The sequence below is a fragment of the Oreochromis aureus genome, linkage group 6, assembly GCF_013358895.1.
Source record: "Oreochromis aureus strain Israel breed Guangdong linkage group 6, ZZ_aureus, whole genome shotgun sequence".
NCBI lineage: Eukaryota > Metazoa > Chordata > Actinopteri > Cichliformes > Cichlidae > Oreochromis > Oreochromis aureus.
In genome coordinates, this window is record NC_052947.1 from 12,679,127 (window position 1) to 12,699,987 (window position 20,861).

General features: G+C 39.3%; 1 protein-coding gene across 3 annotated transcripts in view; it reads left to right on the forward strand.

Moving 5' to 3' along the window:
- The first annotated feature begins 4,318 nt into the window (after nucleotides 1–4,318).
- The window catches only part of LOC116323529 (noelin-2), a 39,417-nt gene continuing 22,874 nt past the window's right edge, over nucleotides 4,319–20,861 (forward strand). Inside the window, exons 1-2 of one of the 3 annotated variants that reach the window (XM_039613110.1) lie at nucleotides 4,319–4,364; nucleotides 17,610–17,759. Coding sequence is in view for 2 of the 3 variants with exons in the window: in XM_039613109.1 (XP_039469043.1) it covers nucleotides 8,868–9,011; nucleotides 17,610–17,759 (294 nt within the window). In the remaining variant the exon portion in view is untranslated. Of the gene's footprint in view, nucleotides 4,365–8,458; nucleotides 9,012–17,609; nucleotides 17,760–20,861 lie in introns of those variants that run through there. The other 2 variants (XM_039613109.1, XM_031743879.2) reach the window with 2 other exon arrangements.

Sequence of the window (20,861 nt, forward strand, 5' to 3'; positions counted from 1 at the left end):
CTGTGACAAAGAGAGAGGTGCCGCCGCTGTCAGGGCTGGAGCCCCAGTTAGTGGTGGGTGGGACGTCAAAACCCATAATAAAGTATCTTGACCATAAGGGTAGAAGGTATAAAATATTACAAAAATTGATTTATGCACTAAAATGCCATTCATACACAGCTGCACAGAAACCTGCTTCTGCAACATTCACTCTTCATGTTCTAAGTAAAAGTATAAAAAGAGGGAACCTGGTTTCAAGTGAAAGCAGAAGTGCCTTAAACCTGCATTCTTTTTAATGGCCACCGATGGGGCTATAGTTGTCACAAAAAGATGTGTGGTCTGATAGAAGTCATCATAGACAGCCATCGGACTTGACATTTTCCTGGTGAGTTTATGGGCTCAGCCATTCATTCATTGGGTAGCTCAGGAGGTAGAGCAGGTGATCTGCTGATTGGAAGCTTGGTGGTTCAATCCCTGGCTCCCCTAGTCTGTATGCCAAATATCCTCGGGCAAGATGCTCTCTGATGCATCCATTGGAGTATGAATGTGTGTGAATGGTAAGTAAGCACTTAAAAGCATAGAAGACAGTGCTTGTGTGAATGGGTGAATGTGGCATGTTGTATAAAGCGGAAAAGTAGAAAAACGCTATATAAGAATCAGCCCATTTACCACTTCTGTTCAAAGTATTTCCATTTTGAAAATTTGGATTATTCCAAGTTTCATAAAGGGGGATTATCTGTGATCCGATCATTACCATTTCAGATCAGTCCTTTGCTCTGCCAAGAGGCCAAGACCGCAACAGTAAATTACGCTCATCTCAAGGCTTTGAAATGGGATTTGACTAAACAGAGGGTCACACTGAGATGGTTATGTCTCTGGATCTTTTGGGGTAGTGTGGGGGTACTTGTTCTGAAAATTGAATGAATCACAAAATAAATTACAAAATACATTAAGTTACTTACTCTCAGCAGATAATTATTTGTTACAGTATTCGTTACATTACTTTCTAGTTAATCTTCAACATGGCCTGAGATGCACTGAATTAGCAATGCATCTGATTAACATAAACCAAAGGCTACAGCTCCACAGAAGACACACTTTCTTATAGTGATTAATTACTACCACGAAGCCAAGAGCAAAGCTGGAAAGGAAAATGTTGTGGCCAGGCTGACTCTGCTGGAGAAAAAAGTAGTGCTAGAAATGGAGATTAATCCTACGAGCCTGACTGCTCATCACTGCTTTTGTTACCTGTTTAAAGGCAAGCTTTTGCTCTTTCAAAGGGGTCAGTTTCTCACAACTTGCTTTATATAAGCAAGCTGTCTTTGCAGATGCTTACAAAGAGTTGATGTCCTGTTAGCTGCTGCATTTGTTTGTGGCTGCTTGCACTTCCATCACATTCTTGTTCTTCACGAAACAAAAAAACACATTGTTCATATCTTCACTCCTCAGAAGCTGCACACAGCTCTACAGTTGTTCTTTATTGTAGCAGGAAGTGCAGTGCAGGAAAAAAAGACCTGAAAAATGAGCCGATTTTCCAAATACTTATGGAGCGCTTCATGGCGTATAGTAAAACTACATTTTGTCAGTGTAACAAGCACATGTTCGGACTTGCTTATTCTGAAAGGTCACTGTGTAGGCTGATGTGTAAAATGATAAACCTATTGTTAACTGCATTGCAGTGACCTTAACATGCTTGAAATGTCATCTCTAAACATGAATTTAAAACCCAATTAAATTTTGAATCATTTCCAAAGTGCAGAATATCGAAGGTGAAAATAAAGGCGCTGCTGGATTTACATTAGCAGCATTCAAAAGCTTTCACTGAAAATAATAAAAATACCCAAAAAAGTAATAATGATAATAATTTCTTTAACCGGAACATTTGAGTGAAAGGTGATTCATGAATTTCTGGCTGGGCCCTGTTGTTTGGTTGGCGTGAAGTCAAGTTTGTCATTAATTTCACGCACAGCTGGAGTAATGAGGTTGTGCGTAAGGTGTATGACTATTTGTTATTGGGTTTATACTACAGGCCGAGCATGCGTGCATTATATTTCTCTCTCGCCACCTATGTCTTCCTCAGTTGGACTTTCCTGTAACCCTAATATCTGTTACTCTCTTGCTGCCTGCTGTGCCGTCTTGTCATCTGCATTACAATCATGCTGAAACTTTAATGAGGGGAAGCAAGTGAACACAGCGAGCTCATCCAAGAGTATTTAACAGCTAATTTCCAGCAATGAAATATGGATTGTGTGACATGAAAGTCACCTACATTGTGTTTAAAGCCAGAGTGACAGGTTCACATGGAAGACAGCCAGCACAAGCTAGTATTTTTTTCCTGTTTGGTTTGTGTACTGAAGATGTCAGTGTCCAGAGAGAGAACAATGCAAAGGAAAGGAAGTTTTTTTTCCTCTTTCTCTTATTTGTTTTAAGCCATATGAGGTGTGATAGCAGATACTGGGAATAATTACCAGAATATATGCTAACATTTTTACGGAAGAGGATTAGGGGCACTGAAAAAAAAAGTGGGCACGTCTTTTTTTTTCTTCTTTTTCAGAATTCTGAGAAAAAAGTCAGAATTTTGAGGAAAAAAGTCAGAATTCTGATTTAACATTTGAACTTGTCTGAATAGTTAATTTGCTGTAGAAGAGTAATAATTTATAAAAACCTTCCTGTTTGTGTGTAACATCATAAAATTTTAGCTCACTAGAATACAGCAGATTTTTTTCTACTATTGTGTCTTAATAAACATTAGAGTTAATTTTAGTTAACTTGCATGTGTTTTATCCATCTTTTATTTAGGCGGATACTGAGCCTCAGTGTATTCTGGGTTGTGGCCACAGTTAATTTATGCAGTCTATGGTTGTGAATAATATGAGGTGGTAATGACTGCTCCTTAGATACACTTTTTTTAAATTTTTATTTATTAATTTGTTTGTTTGTTTGAATGCAGCTCTTTAATTTTCCATCAAGAGACAGAAAAAAATCAATATTCTCGTATTAATGCATCCATTGAGGGCTGCAAGTAGGGCTGTCATGATGCTGGAATTTCAAACACAATACCCGTAATGGGAAACATACTCGATACTGGATTCCATATTTTATGCAGGAAACAACTACAAACTTAAGATGCATGTTTTAAAGTAAAGTGTTGAACAATACAAACAATAACATCAAAGACAATACTATTGTTAAACAGCAGGAAAAACTGTAAGATAGGCTGCCAGTTTCTGTCTAGTTGCTGGTAGACTTTCTCAGCTTTAGTCAGGGACTTTAAGAGAAACACAACACTTTTTAGAAATAAATTGTTATGTTATCCTGTTAAATAAATGTTATATATTAATGCTACAGACTACAGGCCTGATTAGCTCCAACATGAATGTTATTATTTTATTATTAGCCATAGCCGCTAGCTGCTACCTTAATCATAGCTTAACACAGGGCTAAACTGCTAGCGGTTAAAAGGCTAATGTTAATGTGTGGAGCAGCTAGATTAGCATTAGCAACTGTTTAATGTTCCAGTTTTGTGAAAGTGAGGACTTTGCTTACCTTTAGAAAATGTTCAGTGTTGTGAACTATGAGTGTAAAAAACTCTTTTATATATCACTCTTATACAGTCATGCGATATGAGATGGATAACTGTTCCTGTGTTATGAGGGGCTGCGTGAAGTCGTGTATCAACTGGAGGAGCCGAGACAGCACTTTTGGTATTATACAAATTTTTAGTATCGATTATTAAATTATCTGAGTATTGATTTTTTTATTTTGACAACCTTACCAGTGAGGAATTTTTATTATTACATGAGTCAGAAAAGCTGGACATTTTTTTTTACAGTTTTTTAATGTGGAATTTGGGAGTTTTTAAAAACTAAGATTCCGGCCCTTTTTCCAAACTGTAATAGAAAAAGTTTTCCTGAGTTCCAGAGAGTAACTTTATGATACCAGAATCAGCAGTACAATCTCACATGCAATCTGTTACTAACAAGTGCACCCACTCACTAATTAACTGTATATTCACTCGCTGTGTTAAGCAACAAATAATCATCCTTTTCACCAACTCCTCCTTCCCTACGCCTCCTCTCTAATCTTCCTCAAAGACAGTTGCTGTCTCCAGTCAGCTCCTGAGTGGCTCTCCACAGCAAGAAGCCAACACTAGCACTGTGTTCTTCTTCCACAGCCTGAGGGGATTCAGTCACTCCAAACTAGTCAAATTAGTCATAACCTCGAGGCTAAGCAAGGAAGGTGTACAGTACGAAGTTTTTTTTCATGTCTGGTGCGTGTCAAAGCTGGGTCAAGACCAGGAATACCAGAGGGAGAGAAAAGGACAGCCATGAGTCCACCTGAAGCCCTGTGGGTGCTGCTGCTGCTGCTGGTCACTGTCAGCTCATGTAAGGTAAGGAGACACGTGTCCCCAACTTCATTCGTTCAACCTTTGTGTCAAATGAGCCAAAATTTAAACGTTTCTAAACTTTAAAGTGTTTCTAGGAAAAAAATGATGTACTCTGATTTATCATTTTGTTAGCCAACCTTGTGTCTTTTATATCTCCTGGTATTTGCTGGACATCCCAGAAATAGTTTAGCCATATTGCCTACATGCTAACAGTTAGAGGATGCATTTTTTTGGAAGGGAAACATATTTATAAGTCACAAAAAACAGGACATAAATAAAATGAAATAAATTTACTGAAAGAAATAAAATGCTTTATACAGATCCACATCTTAAAACATATTAGATAAAGAAAATATTGCTGACAAAGGAGTTTAGATCAAAATCGACCTCCCAAAAATGATATTTTTATAGATTTGTTTTGCCAAGTTTTACGCTCAGAGAAATCATGATCACCTATATTTATTGTTTGAGTTATTTTTTTTATTGTATTATAGTTTTGAGTTTTCTTGTACTGTTCTGAGAAACTTTGTCGTTCCGCTCTACTGAAAAGATGCCAATGATTAGTTTGTAAAAACGCAGAGAGGCAGCCACCTGAGTCAGTGACCAGAGACACCCTGAAGGTGTTTTACACCACTCACTTGTCATGTCGGCTCTGTTGTGCCCCTCCTCCTCCTCATGACTGTGTAACCTTAAGTGCAGCTGATTGAAATATTCATGTTTAGAGTATTTGCTGAAGGAGATTTTATGTATAATCCATGTGTATCCTGCAGGCTCTTTATCTAGAAAAAAACCCCCAATGAGTATGTTACTCCTGATGAGAACAAAGGCGCTATGAAATATTTAGTGTTGGTTAGTTAAATTGTTGACACATAATTGCTGGAGGCAGGAGACGGGGAACAGCCATGTCCTTCTATAGCTCTTGATGTTGTTACAGGGCTGCTAGATTAGAAACGCCGCACACATCAGTTGTGCACTGCAGTCTGTTTGGCCTTTTACAACAGCTCAAAAACACCAGCTTCATGTGTCAGTATTATCCTATTTTCATTAGACTGAACTAATTACAAACTGCAAATGTCCATTGCTAAAAATGTATATCATTCAATGATTTTGATCCTCCTCTTGACCGCTGATTAACATGAGGCCTATTTGACACTATTCCAATATTGTGTTTGATCCTTGTATTACATTGTCATACACACGATGAATTTACAGTACAGTATACTTAGTTTGTGTTTAGGTCTTTTTTTTTAAGCTTTACATTCATACATATTTTGTAGACTTCATCAAAAATTGCCACTTAAGTGCTGTCCTAAATACGGTCAGAAGAAAATACAATGAAATGTGTCTCATGGGTAAAGGATTCATTTAGCAATGTCACTGTACAAATTAGTTTTACAGTTCAGTTCATGTGAAATTCCTTTATTTAGTAGCAGCTCCCAACAACACTCAACTTAAGCCACTGTTGTAAGAAAAACAAAGATGTATATGCAGGCTTTTAAAAAAATAATGTACACCGTCTTTCACTTTTAAGGTTTTATATGTCAGGGCATATTAATTAAAAGAAATAAAAGACTTTATATGTGTTATTATAAACATCAGCCAAAATGCAAAACACTTACTGCTTCCATAACAATTAAGAGGAGCCAGGCGCTGCTGATCAAATACACGTGATTAACTGATCATGAGTGAGTGCGAGCGCCTCTATAAAAGCAGATGTTTCGTCAGTTTGATGGTCTGGAGCATTCAGGTGTTAACACAGTGCCAGGGAGGAAACACAACAGCAATGATTTTATAGAAGCAAATGTTGCTGCCCATCGATCTGAGAAGGGTTATAGGGACATTTCCAAGCAATTTGAAGTCCATCGTTCAACACTGAGAAAGATTATTCATGAGTGGAAAACATTCAAGGCCAGTTTTCCCAAGAGTGGACATTCTAGGAAATTTACCTCAAGGTCAGTACTCAGAGAAACTGCAAAAAAATCAAGAGATTTCCAGGCCTCGGTTGGCATGTTAAATATTAAAGTTCATGACAGTATACAGTTTAAAAAAGACTGAACAAGTATTGCTTGGCTGGACAGATTACCAGAAGAAAGCGTCTTCTTTCTGAGAAGAAGCTGTTTGGAGAAAAACAAACACAGAATATCAGCACAAGCACATCATACCAGCTGTCAGCTTTGTTGGTGGAGGGCTGATGATTTGAGCTTATTTTGAAGCTACAGGACAAGTCACTCGTTCAAACATGAGCTCCTCTGTTAACAAAGTATTCTGGAGTCAGCTGTCTGTCTGACAGCTGAAGCTTGGCCCAAATTGGGAAATTCTACAGGACAATGAGTCCAATCTACAAAATAATGGCTGAAAAAGAAAAGAATCAAGGCATTGCAATGGTCCAGTCAAAGTCCAGAGCTCAACCTGACTGAAATACTTTTGTGGACTTTAAAAAGAGCTGTGCATAAAACCAGTGAACTGAATTAACCCTGTCAAGAAGAGTGGGCTGAAATTCCTTCAATATTTTCTCTATGACAAAGTCACACAGAAAATGATTACTTCAAGCTATTGCTTCAAAGGTTTTTCTACAAGCTACTAAATCTTACAGTGCTTCTGCATCCTGGCTTAGATTTTATTAAATACATGATACATGACACGGTCTAATATGTAATGTTCAGCTGTTCATCTGAAATCGTACCTACTAAATTTTAAGACCTGCTGACGGCATCTGTTTCCTCATATGTAAAATATTAGAATTCAAAGTTGATGTACTTTTACCCCCATATGACTGTACCCACCCCCCTGCCCCTCCCCCCCATCTGTTGTGCAAACCTTCTGTTTGTGAAGCGCAGCCAATCAGAGGGAAGTTGCCTGAAGAGAAGGGAAACAAAATGTCATGGCTCAGTCTAAGACTAACAAAGGGGGTTGTTTTGAACTACGAATTGTGCTTATTAGCATAATAATGACACTTTAATTTTTTTAAGCTTGCAAGGCTTTCATTTATTCATTCATATAAATAAATAAGCCAGTGATTAGAGCAGTTAGTCATTTGGTTTTAAAAAGTGCCAGAAAGCATTTTTTTTAAAGAAACACAGCTCACCGCTTCACAAAAATTAAGACAAACTGTGGGTGTAAGTTAAACCACTGGAAAAATAAAACATATCAAGCTAGAAAAACTCATTTTCATTGCAAAAACAATCAATAACAGAACAATAGTCTGAAGAGTAGCAGTGTTGCAAATGCTGCTGATAGACAGAGTGGGTACCAGGAATAAAAGTGCACATAGAGACTTGTGTATAGTGTATACAGTAAGTATATTATTTAACTGGGACACAGTTAGGCTTTGTGCATAAGTGCTGTACTAACTCCTTTTAGTCTGCAGTCCCCAGCAGGTGGATGCAGACGTTGTAAACACAGTGACAGAAGTGGCACACAGGCTGGATTTTATTTTTGGAGTTTGTTGCTGCCATGGAAATGCTGCAGAGCCAGATCAAATAAAGCATCTGTACATCTTGTACTTTCTCTGAAGTTTTGATCAAATCCAGTGTAAAATCTCTTACATAGTTTGGTTGTCGGCAGGCACCAAGGGCCACATGGTGGCAGTGTTGCATCAGTGTGTGATTTACATGAAGCACAAATGCACACACACGCACGCACACACTTAAGGGAGAGGTCAGTTCAGATCATTGTGCATTCCTGTAGGCGTCTGCATTTAATCAATATCAAGGAAAAGATGGGGACATTGGACAGAGAGGAAAAAGAAAGGTGTTGACTGCAGTCAGGATGAAAAGGGAAAATTAAAGGTCAGGTAAAAGAAGAAGAAAATGGGTATGGAAATGATAAAAGAGGGTGAAAAAAGCAAGAGAATGGGATAAGTGTCAGATGAATATTCTTTTTTTCTCATTAGCACTTTTTTGCGGCATGCTTTTTTTCATTGAATCAAATATGGTTTGAGAGGAGACTGTGGCGCTTGGATAAAGAAGTGGAAGGAATAGGTGAGAGTCTGGGGGAGAGATGGAGGAGTGTGTCTGCGAGAGAGGGTGGAGGAAAGGCAGGAGGGAGGGAGAGGCAGAGAGTTAGTGGATAAATGAGAGAGCAGCGCTGGCTCAGCCACAACGCCTCACTGCCAGACGAAGGAAGGAGTCCAGGAAACACACACACACACACAGACGCACACACACATACGCACACAGTTCAGACCAGCTGTTTCCAGGAGCACCTCCTGCAGCCTGAGCTGGATGTTTGGACTTGATGCGTCTTTGCATGGATGCATCTGGATTTATCTGCTAACCTGTGGCAGTGTCTTAGACTTCAGAAGAGGGAACATTCGTGGTTTTATTCTCTTCTTTTCTTTTTAAACAAACACTGCAGAGCGACTGCACAACCTGTAACACCATGCTGTGCAGATGCTCTTGTTAGAATGACTGCTGTCAACAGTTTGGACTGTGTGTGAGAGCCGGCCAGAGTTTCTGTTAGTGTGTGTGTGTGTGCAGTGTGTGAATGTGTATGCATCAGGATGAGTGTTCCCATGTTGAAAATTGGAGCGGTGCTCAGCACCATGGCTATGGTAACTAACTGGATGTCCCAGACCTTGCCGTCGCTGGTTGGACTCAATGGAACCATCATCTCCTCAGAGGGCACGCATGAACGGATCGTCAGCGTACGTATTCATATTCATATGACTAAACACGCACGCATACTCGCTGGATCTGTGCACTTCCAGAACTTCGTCTTCATCAAACGATAGAGACGCGTTTTTGTTGTCACTTGAGTTGTGATTTTCAGCAGCACCTTCACATACTTCTCTTTTCTACACAGCAACATCCACTTTCAGTAAATATAATGACATAAGCTCTCCTTTGTGACATGATCTGTAATTATTCCAAGATAAATGTCTGCTTTTTCATTGAAGAAGAAAAAAAGCCCCGGCATCTGAGATATCTACAATGACGGGGGAAGTAAGTCAGATTCAATTATCAAGATCTTCGGGGATATTTTAGCCTGCATGCAGCAGATATTTGATCTGTTCGCTGGTGCAGAAAAGACATGAAAGGAGGTAGAGGAAGAAAAAAAAGCGCTCACAAGATCAGAGTCAGAGCACAATTAGAAAATACACTACAGCAGGTGGCACAACTGAAGAATAAATAGCACTAATAGATAAATAAATAAATAAGCTTTTATGACTCATAAAGAACACATGTACAGCATACACACACTGCTGCACACACACACACACACTGCTACACCCACAGACCGGTAATAGGATTGCTCTTTCTCAGACTTACTGGGGTGATATTTCTCCTAGGGAAGGCTGACTCACCCAATGGGACAGCCGGTGATTTGTTGCCCTAGCAACCCCCCTGGCAACCCCAGACATGGGGGATCACTGCACACACCCTGGTCTCTTCACCCCGTATGCGTATCCTGTGCGTGCATTGCAGTTTGTGTGCATTTGTGCGCACACTCAGGGTTTGCATGATTTACCTTTCTGGCACCTCGCATCTGCTGCGTGGTGGTACTTTGCAAGTTCAGCAAAGTGCATGTAGTCTCATGCAAGCACACACACACACTCACACAGACCGTGGCTGAAGCAGATGGAGATGTTAGATGGGCAGTGTTGCTACTGCAATAGTTGACAGACAGTTTCTAGATGGGAAATGTCTGAAATCTGGCTGCTGTGTTTCTGTAATCCAGCTTAATGGCGCATAAATTTAATTGTTAGCTACATCACTTTCTCCAAAGTGTTTATTTATTTATTTATTTTTTGTCAATTCTGCTTCCCCGGAGTCTTATCAAATAACCTCATGTGCTCTTTAATCAGCACTACTTGTCAGGTTCCAAATGTGTTTCAAATTTGCTGAATTAATTTTAAACTGCATGTTAATTAAAAAATAAATTGTATTAAAAGGTTTTTCTGTTTGTTTTTTAAGATAAGGGTTGCTAGTGAATTGGTGCTTTGTTCAGCTTACATACTGAGTAACAGAAGCATTTCAATGGATTCTTTATTGTTTTAAGCAACTATTGTAACTATTCACCATCCTCTGACTCTGTAGCATTTAGTTTAAGCTAAATTGAGTTTTTATTGGTCATCTATTTAGCCTGTTTCCACAACACATTTTTGGCCTTTTACTTTTTGCTACATAATTTTATTATATTGAGATTAATGTTGCGGCGTTTCTGTTGCTAACCTGTTTTGCCATGCTCAGTCAGAGCATTCAGTGTTTATGTGTTACCGCTGACTCACTATGTGCATATTTTTCTTATGTCATAAGAGCATATGACTTTAAAAAAACAGAAGGCTTCTATACACTCTATTCATTGCAGTGCTAGTCTGGGTAAACACACTCTAAGCTAGATGGTGTCAGTAAGACTTTCCGATTTTTCTCTTATATAGGATGTTACACACATTTTTCTGAGTTGCGTACGTCCTCCTGTCTCCTCAGCCTCTTATCAACAATTTGTCAACTGCAGAAATGCGGCTCTGTTTGCTCCGCGCTCTCTGTATTTGCTCTGATCACAATCAGTCGAGCTGCCTCTGTAGATTTTTATCATTTTTCCCTCGTGTGAAATGAGCCCCGAGGTGCCATATGTCCTCTGTTTAATTACATCGAGCAGGAGGCACAGCCGATGCTCATGCATTCAGCTCATTCACATCTTCCTCTTTTTAAACCTCCACGCTCGCGTCGTCAGCTCCATTGTGAACGGGACTTCAAGGTTACCCCTCTGAACCCAGCTGATAGATTTATCAGATGTTTCCCTCCAGGCCGCCACGGTCCCCCCTCCATATTTCCCTCTCGTGCCTTCATCCTCTCGGCAGCCTCCTTCTCTCATCCTCCTCCTCTGCCATTATTCTTTTTCAGGGTTTTTAGGGCAGCTCGATTTGACAGGCTGTGAGTGTCAGATCAAACTCAGCCGTTCCTTTACATTGTTCTAAAGTGTTATCACTAAGTAGGTCAAGCAGCAGACCTGGATAAACCTCACAGTAATGAGCTCGTGATTTAACGTCTTCTGTTTTGTTTTCTTTATGGTTTTTAACTTCGACTTGCTTCCAAATAGTCAGCCCTCTGGGAACAATCGGTGTCACCTCAACCTAATGAGTCCCAAATAACCCAAAACATAAAAAAGGGTCTGATTATATAACAGCTTAGACTGTATTTTTCAAGTGCTAATAATTGCCTGTCCACTCCTCTGTGCTGCAGTTTTTAAAATCACCTCAGCAGGTTGGATTTGTGCCATTCTTTAGGCTACAAAAGATTAAAAATAGGATTCGCCTATGGTGAGGCAAATAATAACTTTTTATTTTATTTTCCTACTGTCTGAATAACAAAAAGTGAAACGTACATACTATTACACCAGCAGGAGTGCTGACATTTAAATAGCTGCAAATGTACAGCGTTGAAACAGAGTTGTAAAGGAGCCCCTTGAAATGCCTCTTAAATGCTAGAATTCGCACACGGTGTGCCTCTTAAGCCCTTTCAATGAAATCTCTGTTTTGTTTGTTCTTCGTATCATGATGGAGACTCTCTGATCTGAAACCCAGCGTTTGATTCATGAATTAATCCTTTTTTTTCTTAAACCAAAGCCCCTCTGATTTCGTCCCCCCTCCCCAAATCAATACCAAGGACTTCCATTAATAATAAGCACAAACGTTGTTTTTCTTTTTGAACATTAAAATCTCTATTCGACCGCTGGCCTCGTCTTTGAAGAGCACCTGATTGTGGATTATCAACACTAATCTTCTGACCCAGTGCTTTTTTTTCCACTTTAATCAAATATTCAATTAATAACTGGATTTTAGATCGTCATGGGTAAATTCAAGTGGTGCATGTTAAAATAAATATTGATTTTAAAGTGATTTTTTTAAGGACGTCATAAATGCAGGCTCCAGAATCCCTTCATGTTGAACATGCAGACTGACCCACAGTGATTTGATTAGTTATTGAACTTGGGCCTGGTAAACATAGACTGTTTAGAACTGTGAGATGTGTAGTGAGAGGACCCAAATGCAAGATACAGGGAGGCAGAGTTCCAATAACAAAAGGCGAGCTGTTTATTTAGGCTGTAGCGAGAGCCAATAAACTAAATAGCAGATTTCCAAAAGCAAGGCAACAACATGGGAACACAGAGAGATCCACCCAAGGTACGACTACAGGCAGCTCAACAAAAGACCAAGGGGATGCAGGACAAGTTATACACAGAAAGCTAGTCAAGGGAGGGAGTAATATCAGCTATACAGTCAGCTAGATGAGGACAGATGGGAAATAAAAGCAACTGTAAAACACAAGAGGCAAAGGATTGCCAAAGTAAAGCAGGAAATGAAGAACAGACAAAAGGACACATTGGATATGTATAAGCTTAACAGAAACAAATGTAAAACATTAACCAGAAGTAAAACATGACAAGTACTAAAGGCTCAGAAAGCTCAGGAATCAATGAAAATCAAATCCTAAAAGCTGAGATGTCAAACTCATTTTACACTGTGGACCACATGCAGCCCACTTTGATCTTAAGTGGACCGAACTCCTGAAACTCTCCTCTCTGTCAGTGTAAAGACATTTTATTACACATTTAGTCCCTGAAACACTTTAATATAAGGAAATGAGGTGCAGTTAAAAAAATGCATCTTAGTTTTTCCTCATGATGAAGAAATGATGCTGAAGTCTGTCATCACTAATCTTTGGGCTTAAATTTTAAGACATAAATGTGTAAAATTAAAGAAAAAGTCCTGTTAGCTCCTGTAATTATAAAAGTGAACATTTTTGTTAATTGACAGAATCTCTTTCTATCGAAGATTTTGAAAGAACAGGAACTTTCTGTCATTTATTTACTTTGGTGTGTAACAATGGCCATGAGGGACATTTTTAGGAAGAAAAGCTCTAAAATCTACAAAAACATCGTTAAAATCCCCAAATGTATGCTTTCCTTTACACTTTACAGTGCTGTCCCATGGGCCAGACTGAAGTCTTCAGCGGGCTGATTCAGGCTCCAGGCCTCATGTTTGACACCACTGTCCTAAACCATAAATAACATTAAGGAACAGGACGAATCCTGTCATATTATAATTTCTTGCTGAAATCTCTTGGTACGGTTAAATAATACGTTTATACTTACTGCCTAAACAAGAGCTGAACATGAGCTTATATCTGTGTGTGTTTGTACCAGGCTTGTTTCACACATTAGCTTGCTGAGGTGCTATCTATTAATAGCCGACTCGTACTACTAACAGATGTCGCCTGTTGTTGAAGTGTTTGTACAAGCTACTCTTGATTTCAGTCAGATTTGCTTTATTAAGTGATCCACAGAGCAGATAAAAGTACTTGTTCATATCCATAGGGAAGAAAATCTGCTAACACAGCTTTTCTCCTTTTTTATCAGCTTACCTGAAACCACTGAATCAACAAAATGGCATTGATCTCTCCCCCACCTCTACAACACCCAAACCACACTCAAAACCAGATTACTACAGTGTTTCATGTTTCCCTGCTTTTAGCTTTGTGACAACGTTGTTTAGCTAATTCAATTTTAATGTTTCCTTAATGTAAAAAAGAGAATTCTCCTCATACACAAAAGAAAGTTCAATTCTGCAGTTTATCACAAACCTGACATATTTTTACTCATCAGGACGGTTATGAAAGATTGTAACAGGAGAAATAACTTGGAACTATAGTTAGATAAATGTAGTGGAGTTAAAAAAAGAAAGCACTGTAAAAGCAATATTTTCGTTTGACTGTTAAGTAGAAATTTAAAGTTCAGTGAAGAAAAACCCACTCCATTGCAGCAGGAGGACCTCAAATAGGCACTTAAGGACAGTACTGGAGTAGACGTATTGTTGCAACTGATAGTTTTATAAGAATTGTGAACGTAATGAAAGCCGAGAACCACTTTGGATGAAAAAAGGAGCATTTTGTTGGCCATGTAAATGAACACACAGGTGCTTTTCCTTGCATGAGCTAGTGTCATTTAGCAGTTCAGCCATTTTTTATGATGAGATTCATTCTTAATAACTTGCAACACCGTGTTTCCTGCTGCATAATACTGTGGGGGGAAAGCACTCTGTTATGCACTTTCTCTGCAGTTTAACATTTCACATGGCAATCCAGTGGGCTGGTGTAGACCCCTCTCCTGGCAGGTACAAAACTCTTTGATTAAGTGGAAAAAATAGAGATTATTAAATTAAGAATAATCATCAGATTCAGCTACACTGAATATAAATAAATATAGAAATATTTTGAATAGAACTTCAGCCTACTGAATGTATATTAGTGCCTTTCAGGCACAGGAAACATAAACCAATTTCCCTAACATTCATGTTCATGTTACTTCATTTGTATCCGTCCTCATATTAACACTCTCAATACAGGCAGAACAGACAACAATTGTACATAGTATAAAATACTATAAAACAATGACTAAAAATACCCTGGGCTTCATATCGCCCCCGCTAAGGGAAAAAAACTGTAAAAACTATCATTTGTTCATTTGAGTAATGGCTGCTACAGCAAAGCTATTTTTAACTTTTGTTGTTTTACATTTTGGGAACAGAAGCGTTCGACCAGAAGGAAGAAACTGGAACTGTCTGGTGTGCAGGGATGCTGTGGTTAACCAGTCAGCCTGTTAGACCACTTAACAGTTTGATTGAGTGAGTTTGTGTTATTTACAGATAAGAATCCAAACCATGACAACAAAGAAAAGGATAAAACAGATTCAATAAAAGGACGATAAAATGAAATCATCCTGGTTTTATCAGTGCGGAAACAAGAAAGCCTTCTCAAACATGGGAGTCGCTGGTGCCCCTTCTTGCACACAGCTTCACAGTTTGCTTTAAAATCAAGCTTTGGATCAATAACTATTCCAAGGTATTTATAACATTAAACACACTCCACAATCTGATCTTTAATAAAAGTGACTTTGTGTGTAGGAGGGCTTTTCCTAAAATAAGTAATCGTGTATTTAATCTTAGACGTGTTCAGCTGAAGGCAGAATATTTATGAGTCCTCACTGAGATAATAAGACGATGCAAATTAAAAATAATCTTGTTTCGTTGTTACATGAAGTTATGGATTACTTGTTTGCTTGGATCAGCTCCTTGTGTTTGTTACCTTCCAATTACGTTTTGCCAACAAGGAAGTTGCAGAGTGCCCTCTGGTGGACAAACTATGCAGCCTCAACACTCGTAACATGGTTGACATATTTTTTTCCAACTCAATTCCTTAGCTTTTAAATTCTCATTATAAATGCTGATGCCAATATATCAGTCCCCACCAATATATTGATCAGGCTCTGATTTGTGTTATCAAAATCATTTGTACTAGCTGCTGTTTCCAAGGTATCCAGAATATTATCTAAAAGAAAGTCAGGCTTAATTGGATTTATAAAATCTATCAAAAACATTTTCACTCAGTCGCTGTGATCACTGTTGAGGGTGTTGTGAATTATTTTACCTTGAATCACATGCTTCAATAACGGCCTCGCTTAAGAATGAATACATTTCCTACCTCCCATTTACAGTATGTGCTGAAAGATAAAAGTAGGCAAGCATATAAACAGATCATGGGAGATGTGCGTTCATCATTTGAAAAAAAGCTCATATTTTGGTATAAAGGTAGAAATAAAGATAAGAGGAGTTGCCACTCTTGCTTTTTTCTTTTCTTTTTTTAGGAGAATGTAGTCACTGTTAAATCTCAGTTTCATAGCCTTTGAAGTGTTTGCATGTATTTTTTATTTTCAGCCAACACACTTCTTTTCAGCGTCTCAGTCTTATTCAGGTCAGACTGTAGTCATCAGGGCTGAACAGATATTTTCCTTTTATGTCGTTATCGTTGTAGCCGGCACGTAAATCTCTGCGTGATCTCACCAGGATGCGTCTCATGATTTAAGTGTCTTTTTATGTTTGTCAAACGGAGATTGCGCGCTTTCTGTGTTTTCATTGGGCTCGACTTCACCAGAGACATCCATGTCCAAATCTGATTTTTCTCATTTGTTGCTAAAATCAGCTGTGACGTCTCCCACATGTCTGTGTCCAGGAAAGCTAGCAGCATTACTGGAGAGTTTCCACTCTCTGCCTCCACGGACGGAACTGCTGTTCTCTCTGGCAAAAAGTCACCGACTCCCCAGAGCTCCCACAAATCTGCACAAAAGATGATTTCTGCCCTGCAAACAGTCCACACCAGTGCACAACCAAACATCTACGAGCAACCAATTATTCTCTTAAAACTCCAATCATCAACTTTTTTAATCACTGATATTTGCTTTCTGTTTTGTTGTATTATTATTATGCAATGTTAAAGCATACGAGTGAGTTCATAGCACTGAAGCTCTTCGCTTTAATCTCTAAATGTAGCATCCGGTTTTCAGATTCCTCTGAATGTGACGAGGCTCCTTTTTAAGCTAAATTTAAATCAAACTGACAAAGTAGAAATAAATAACCACCAATACCTGAACCTCTGCTTTCTTTTCTTTTTCTTCTTTGTTTCTTTGCTGTTTTCACAGCTGAAGAACAAAATGTGTCTCTCAAAGATATTCGACATTCACAAGACCGTGAATGTTGAACATCATCACACTACATTCATCAACAACTTGAAATGAATGTAAATGTTGCTCCATCCATCTCTGAATGTTCATTGTTTCACCAATACGTTTCCTGCATTAGTGCATTTACACATTTGTTTCCTGCTACCTGGCTGCAGCATGCAGAACAAAAAGGCATTTTCACCATAAATCATTTAATCCCTCCCAGTTTGATTTGATGGTTTCAAATGTCAAACTGGTGCATTGTTAAATGTCAGTTTTACACATTTTAACTTGGGTTCCATAGTGGTTAATCTAATCTGAGTCTTTTTACTGACAAAAACAGACCCATGGCCTGCCATGTCACAGAAGCATAAAGTAGTTAAGCCAAGGAGCAATGGTGAGGTGTTTATTTGGTTTGTAATGGAAACAGTTGGACTCCAGCTTGTTGTAATTTAACTTATTTTTGCAAAGTGTACATCATCTGCTCTGCTAATAGGTGATGAATTTGGCAGTCTCATATGGTTTTATCCATATATATGAAACAATAAAGCTATTGAATTAAGAATAATTTTGCTAAAACAAACTGTCTAATTTTAAAAACCCAGAGTAAAACCAGCAGTATTGGAAACAAAACCCCAACATATGTTTTGTTCTGTTTTGCTTTCTGTGCTTTCCTCTGCTCACCCTCTCCTCTGGTAATGTGTTATCCCGCAGTGACTTCATTAACACAGGGCGTGTTTGTGTGCAGGGACTGTACCCGGGCTCAGAGGAAGGCTGGCAGGTGTACAGCACGGCCTCGGATCCCGACGGCAGGTGCGTGTGCACGGTGGTCGCCCCTGCACGGAACCTCTGTAAACGAGACCCTCGGAGTCGACAGCTACGCTCGCTGACCGAGCAGGTGCGTGTGCATTTGTGAGTGTTCGCCTCGCGCCTTGAGCGCGTCCCTGCACGTTTCAGTGGTCAGCATTGACATGCGGCACGGGGCAGAGGCAGTGTACTGGAATGAAAATATTCACTGGACTGTCTCTTTGTTTTGACACTTGCAGAAACACACATGAACAGACACACACGGGCTTCGCTGACAGATGTATTCCTGATACATCAGTAGCCGAATCCTCTGCAGACTGCCAGTCATTCAGCATGCCAAAAGAGTTTAAACTCAAAGAAACGCTGACAGATGGGTGGGAAAGAAACACTTTGTTCTGTGTCGTGGGTGCAGCTCAGCATACGACCGGTTGCGTGTAACTGTTTGTGTGTGTGTGTGTGTATGTGTACGTGGCTATTCAGTTTATGTCTGTGTCCTAAGAGAGGGTAATAAAAGTGATTTGTGACAGAAATTGATGAATTATTGAACGGCATCAAGCAAGCAAACATTTCTGAATACATTCGCTATTCTCAGCCTCGCACACGACGGCACATTTTCTCACCAATGCTGTAGTAAACCGGAGCACACCAATGGTAATATCACAAAGATTACTACTCTTTTTGTCCTCCACTGGTGCTGTTACATCCTGTTCTCGCTTCACACAAAACGAGAGAGAAATGAGAAAAAGGTAGATGAACACTATCAGAAATAACTCCCTCTTCTCTCCTCGCTCTGCTCTTGTTGAGAGTCTTTTGTATTTATGAATCTTAATCAGCTCAGCATGTACCTGGAAGTGACACCTAGATCCCGCTGTGAGTGGTAATGTGTGTTTGTGTGTTTGTGTGCATATGATGTGGTGTGAGCGCTTATTTTTTATTTTTTTGCTTGTCTGGCCTCCGCAGAACGTGTTGTACAGGAGATGTGTGGGCGGGTTTGTTTGTTTGTTTGTTTGTTTGTTTGTTTGTTTGTTTGCATATCACTCCTGAATATCTGGAAATATCTGGGTCATTTTTATAATAGATTTTTTAACACTTGTTTTTCATTCAACATTAAAAGAGATTTCAAGTGTGTGGTACACCCTCTGCCTGGTTAATGACGGTGGAGGGGGTTGTTTTTTAGAGCAGGACACGAAAAGACAGGAACTTCTGTTTAAATGGACCTAATGAGATCTAAGGGAGGGGAACAGGGGGAAGCAAACTGTGCGTCTTTGTATCATATTGTTGAGCAGTGAATGGGGGATGTTAAACCCTAAGCATTTAAAAAGCATATTTTCCTCACACTCCTTTATTTATCCATTTTTATTTATTTACCTGTCTGTTTTTTCGGTCAGGAGTTGTCCGTGCTTCTAAACTGTGATAAAAAATGTTTTTTAATGTGGTGCCCACAACTTTTATGAAATAATAATAATAATATATTTTATTTTTACACAACTTTAAAAATTCCCACCACCTTCCTTTAGTACAGCAAATGAAAAACATATACACAATTAAATTAGTAAATTAAATTAATCAATTATTTAAATTAACAATTAAATAAAATAAACACATAAAACCAGAGGACAATAAAACTGCCCACCATACTGTTTGCAGTTTAAATTTTTACCCACATGAACAGAATGACTGCATCTCGCTCTGTCAATCTGTTGGTACACTGCTTTAGACTCAAATATCTCGACCAATTCGGAAGAATTGCTAAAACACTTGCCGCAGATATTCAAGGACCCCAGAGGTCATCTCGGATAACTTTGGTGATCCCTTTAGTTTTCATCTTTTCCCATTCAAGATCTGTTAAATCTGTCAAAAAACCAGCAGGTTAGCATTTGAGATTGTTTTGTTGGTAGAATTTAACTCCAAGGATCACTGTGTCACTGTACTGTGCTGCAAAGTTTACATCCAGAGTTGCTAGCTTGATTGTAACTCTGTCCCTTTGTTGCATATAAACATTATGTAGTATTATGTATACAGGGAGTGCAGAATTATTAGGCAAATGAGTATTTTGTCCACATCATCCTCTTCATGCATGTTGTCTTACTCCAAGCTGTATAGGCTCGAAAGCCCACTACCAATTAAGCATATTAGGTGATGTGCGTCTCTGTAATGAGAAGGGGTGTGGTCTAATGACATCAACACCCTATATCAGGTGTGCATAATTATTAGGCAACTTCCTTTCCTTTGGCAAAATGGGTCAAAAGAAGGACTTGACAGGCTCAGAAAAGTCAAAAATAGTGAGATATCTTGCAGAGGGATGCAGCAGTCTTAAAATTGCAAAGCTTCTGAAGCGTGATCATCGAACAATCAAGCGTTTCATTCAAAATAGTCAACAGGGTCGCAAGAAGCGTGTGGAAAAACCAAGGTGCAAAATAACTGCCCATGAACTGAGAAAAGTCAAGTGTGCAGCTGCCAAGATGCCACTTGCCACCAGTTTGGCCATATTTCAGAGCTGCAACATCACTGGAGTGCCCAAAAGCACAAGGTGTGCAATACTCAGAGACATGGCCAAGGTAAGAAAGGCTGAAAGACGACCACCACTGAACAAGACACACAAGCTGAAACGTCAAGACTGGGCCAAGAAATATCTCAAGACTGATTTTTCTAAGGTTTTATGGACTGATGAAATGAGAGTGAGTCTTGATGGGCCAGATGGATGGGCCCGTGGCTGGATTGGTAAAGGGCAGAGAGCTCCAGTCCGACTCAGACGCCAGCAAGGTGGAGGTGGAGTACTGGTTTGGGCTGGTATCATCAAAGATGAGCTTGTGGGGCCTTTTCGGGTTGAGGATGGAGTCAAGCTCAACTCCCAGTCCTACTGCCAGTTTCTGGAAGACACCTTCTTCAAGCAGTGGTACAGGAAGAAGTCTGCATCCTTCAAGAAAAAAACATGATTTTCATGCAGGACAATGCTCCATCACACAGCGTCCAAGTACTCCACAGCGTGGCTGGCAAGAAAGGGTATAAAAGAAGAAAAACTAATGACATGGCCTCCTTGTTCACCTGATCTGAACCCCATTGAGAACCTGTGGTCCATCATCAAATGTGAGATTTACAAGGAGGGAAAACAGTACACCTCTCTGAACAGTGTCTGGGAGGCTGTGGTTGCTGCTGCACGCAATGTTGATGGTGAACAGATCAAAACACTGAC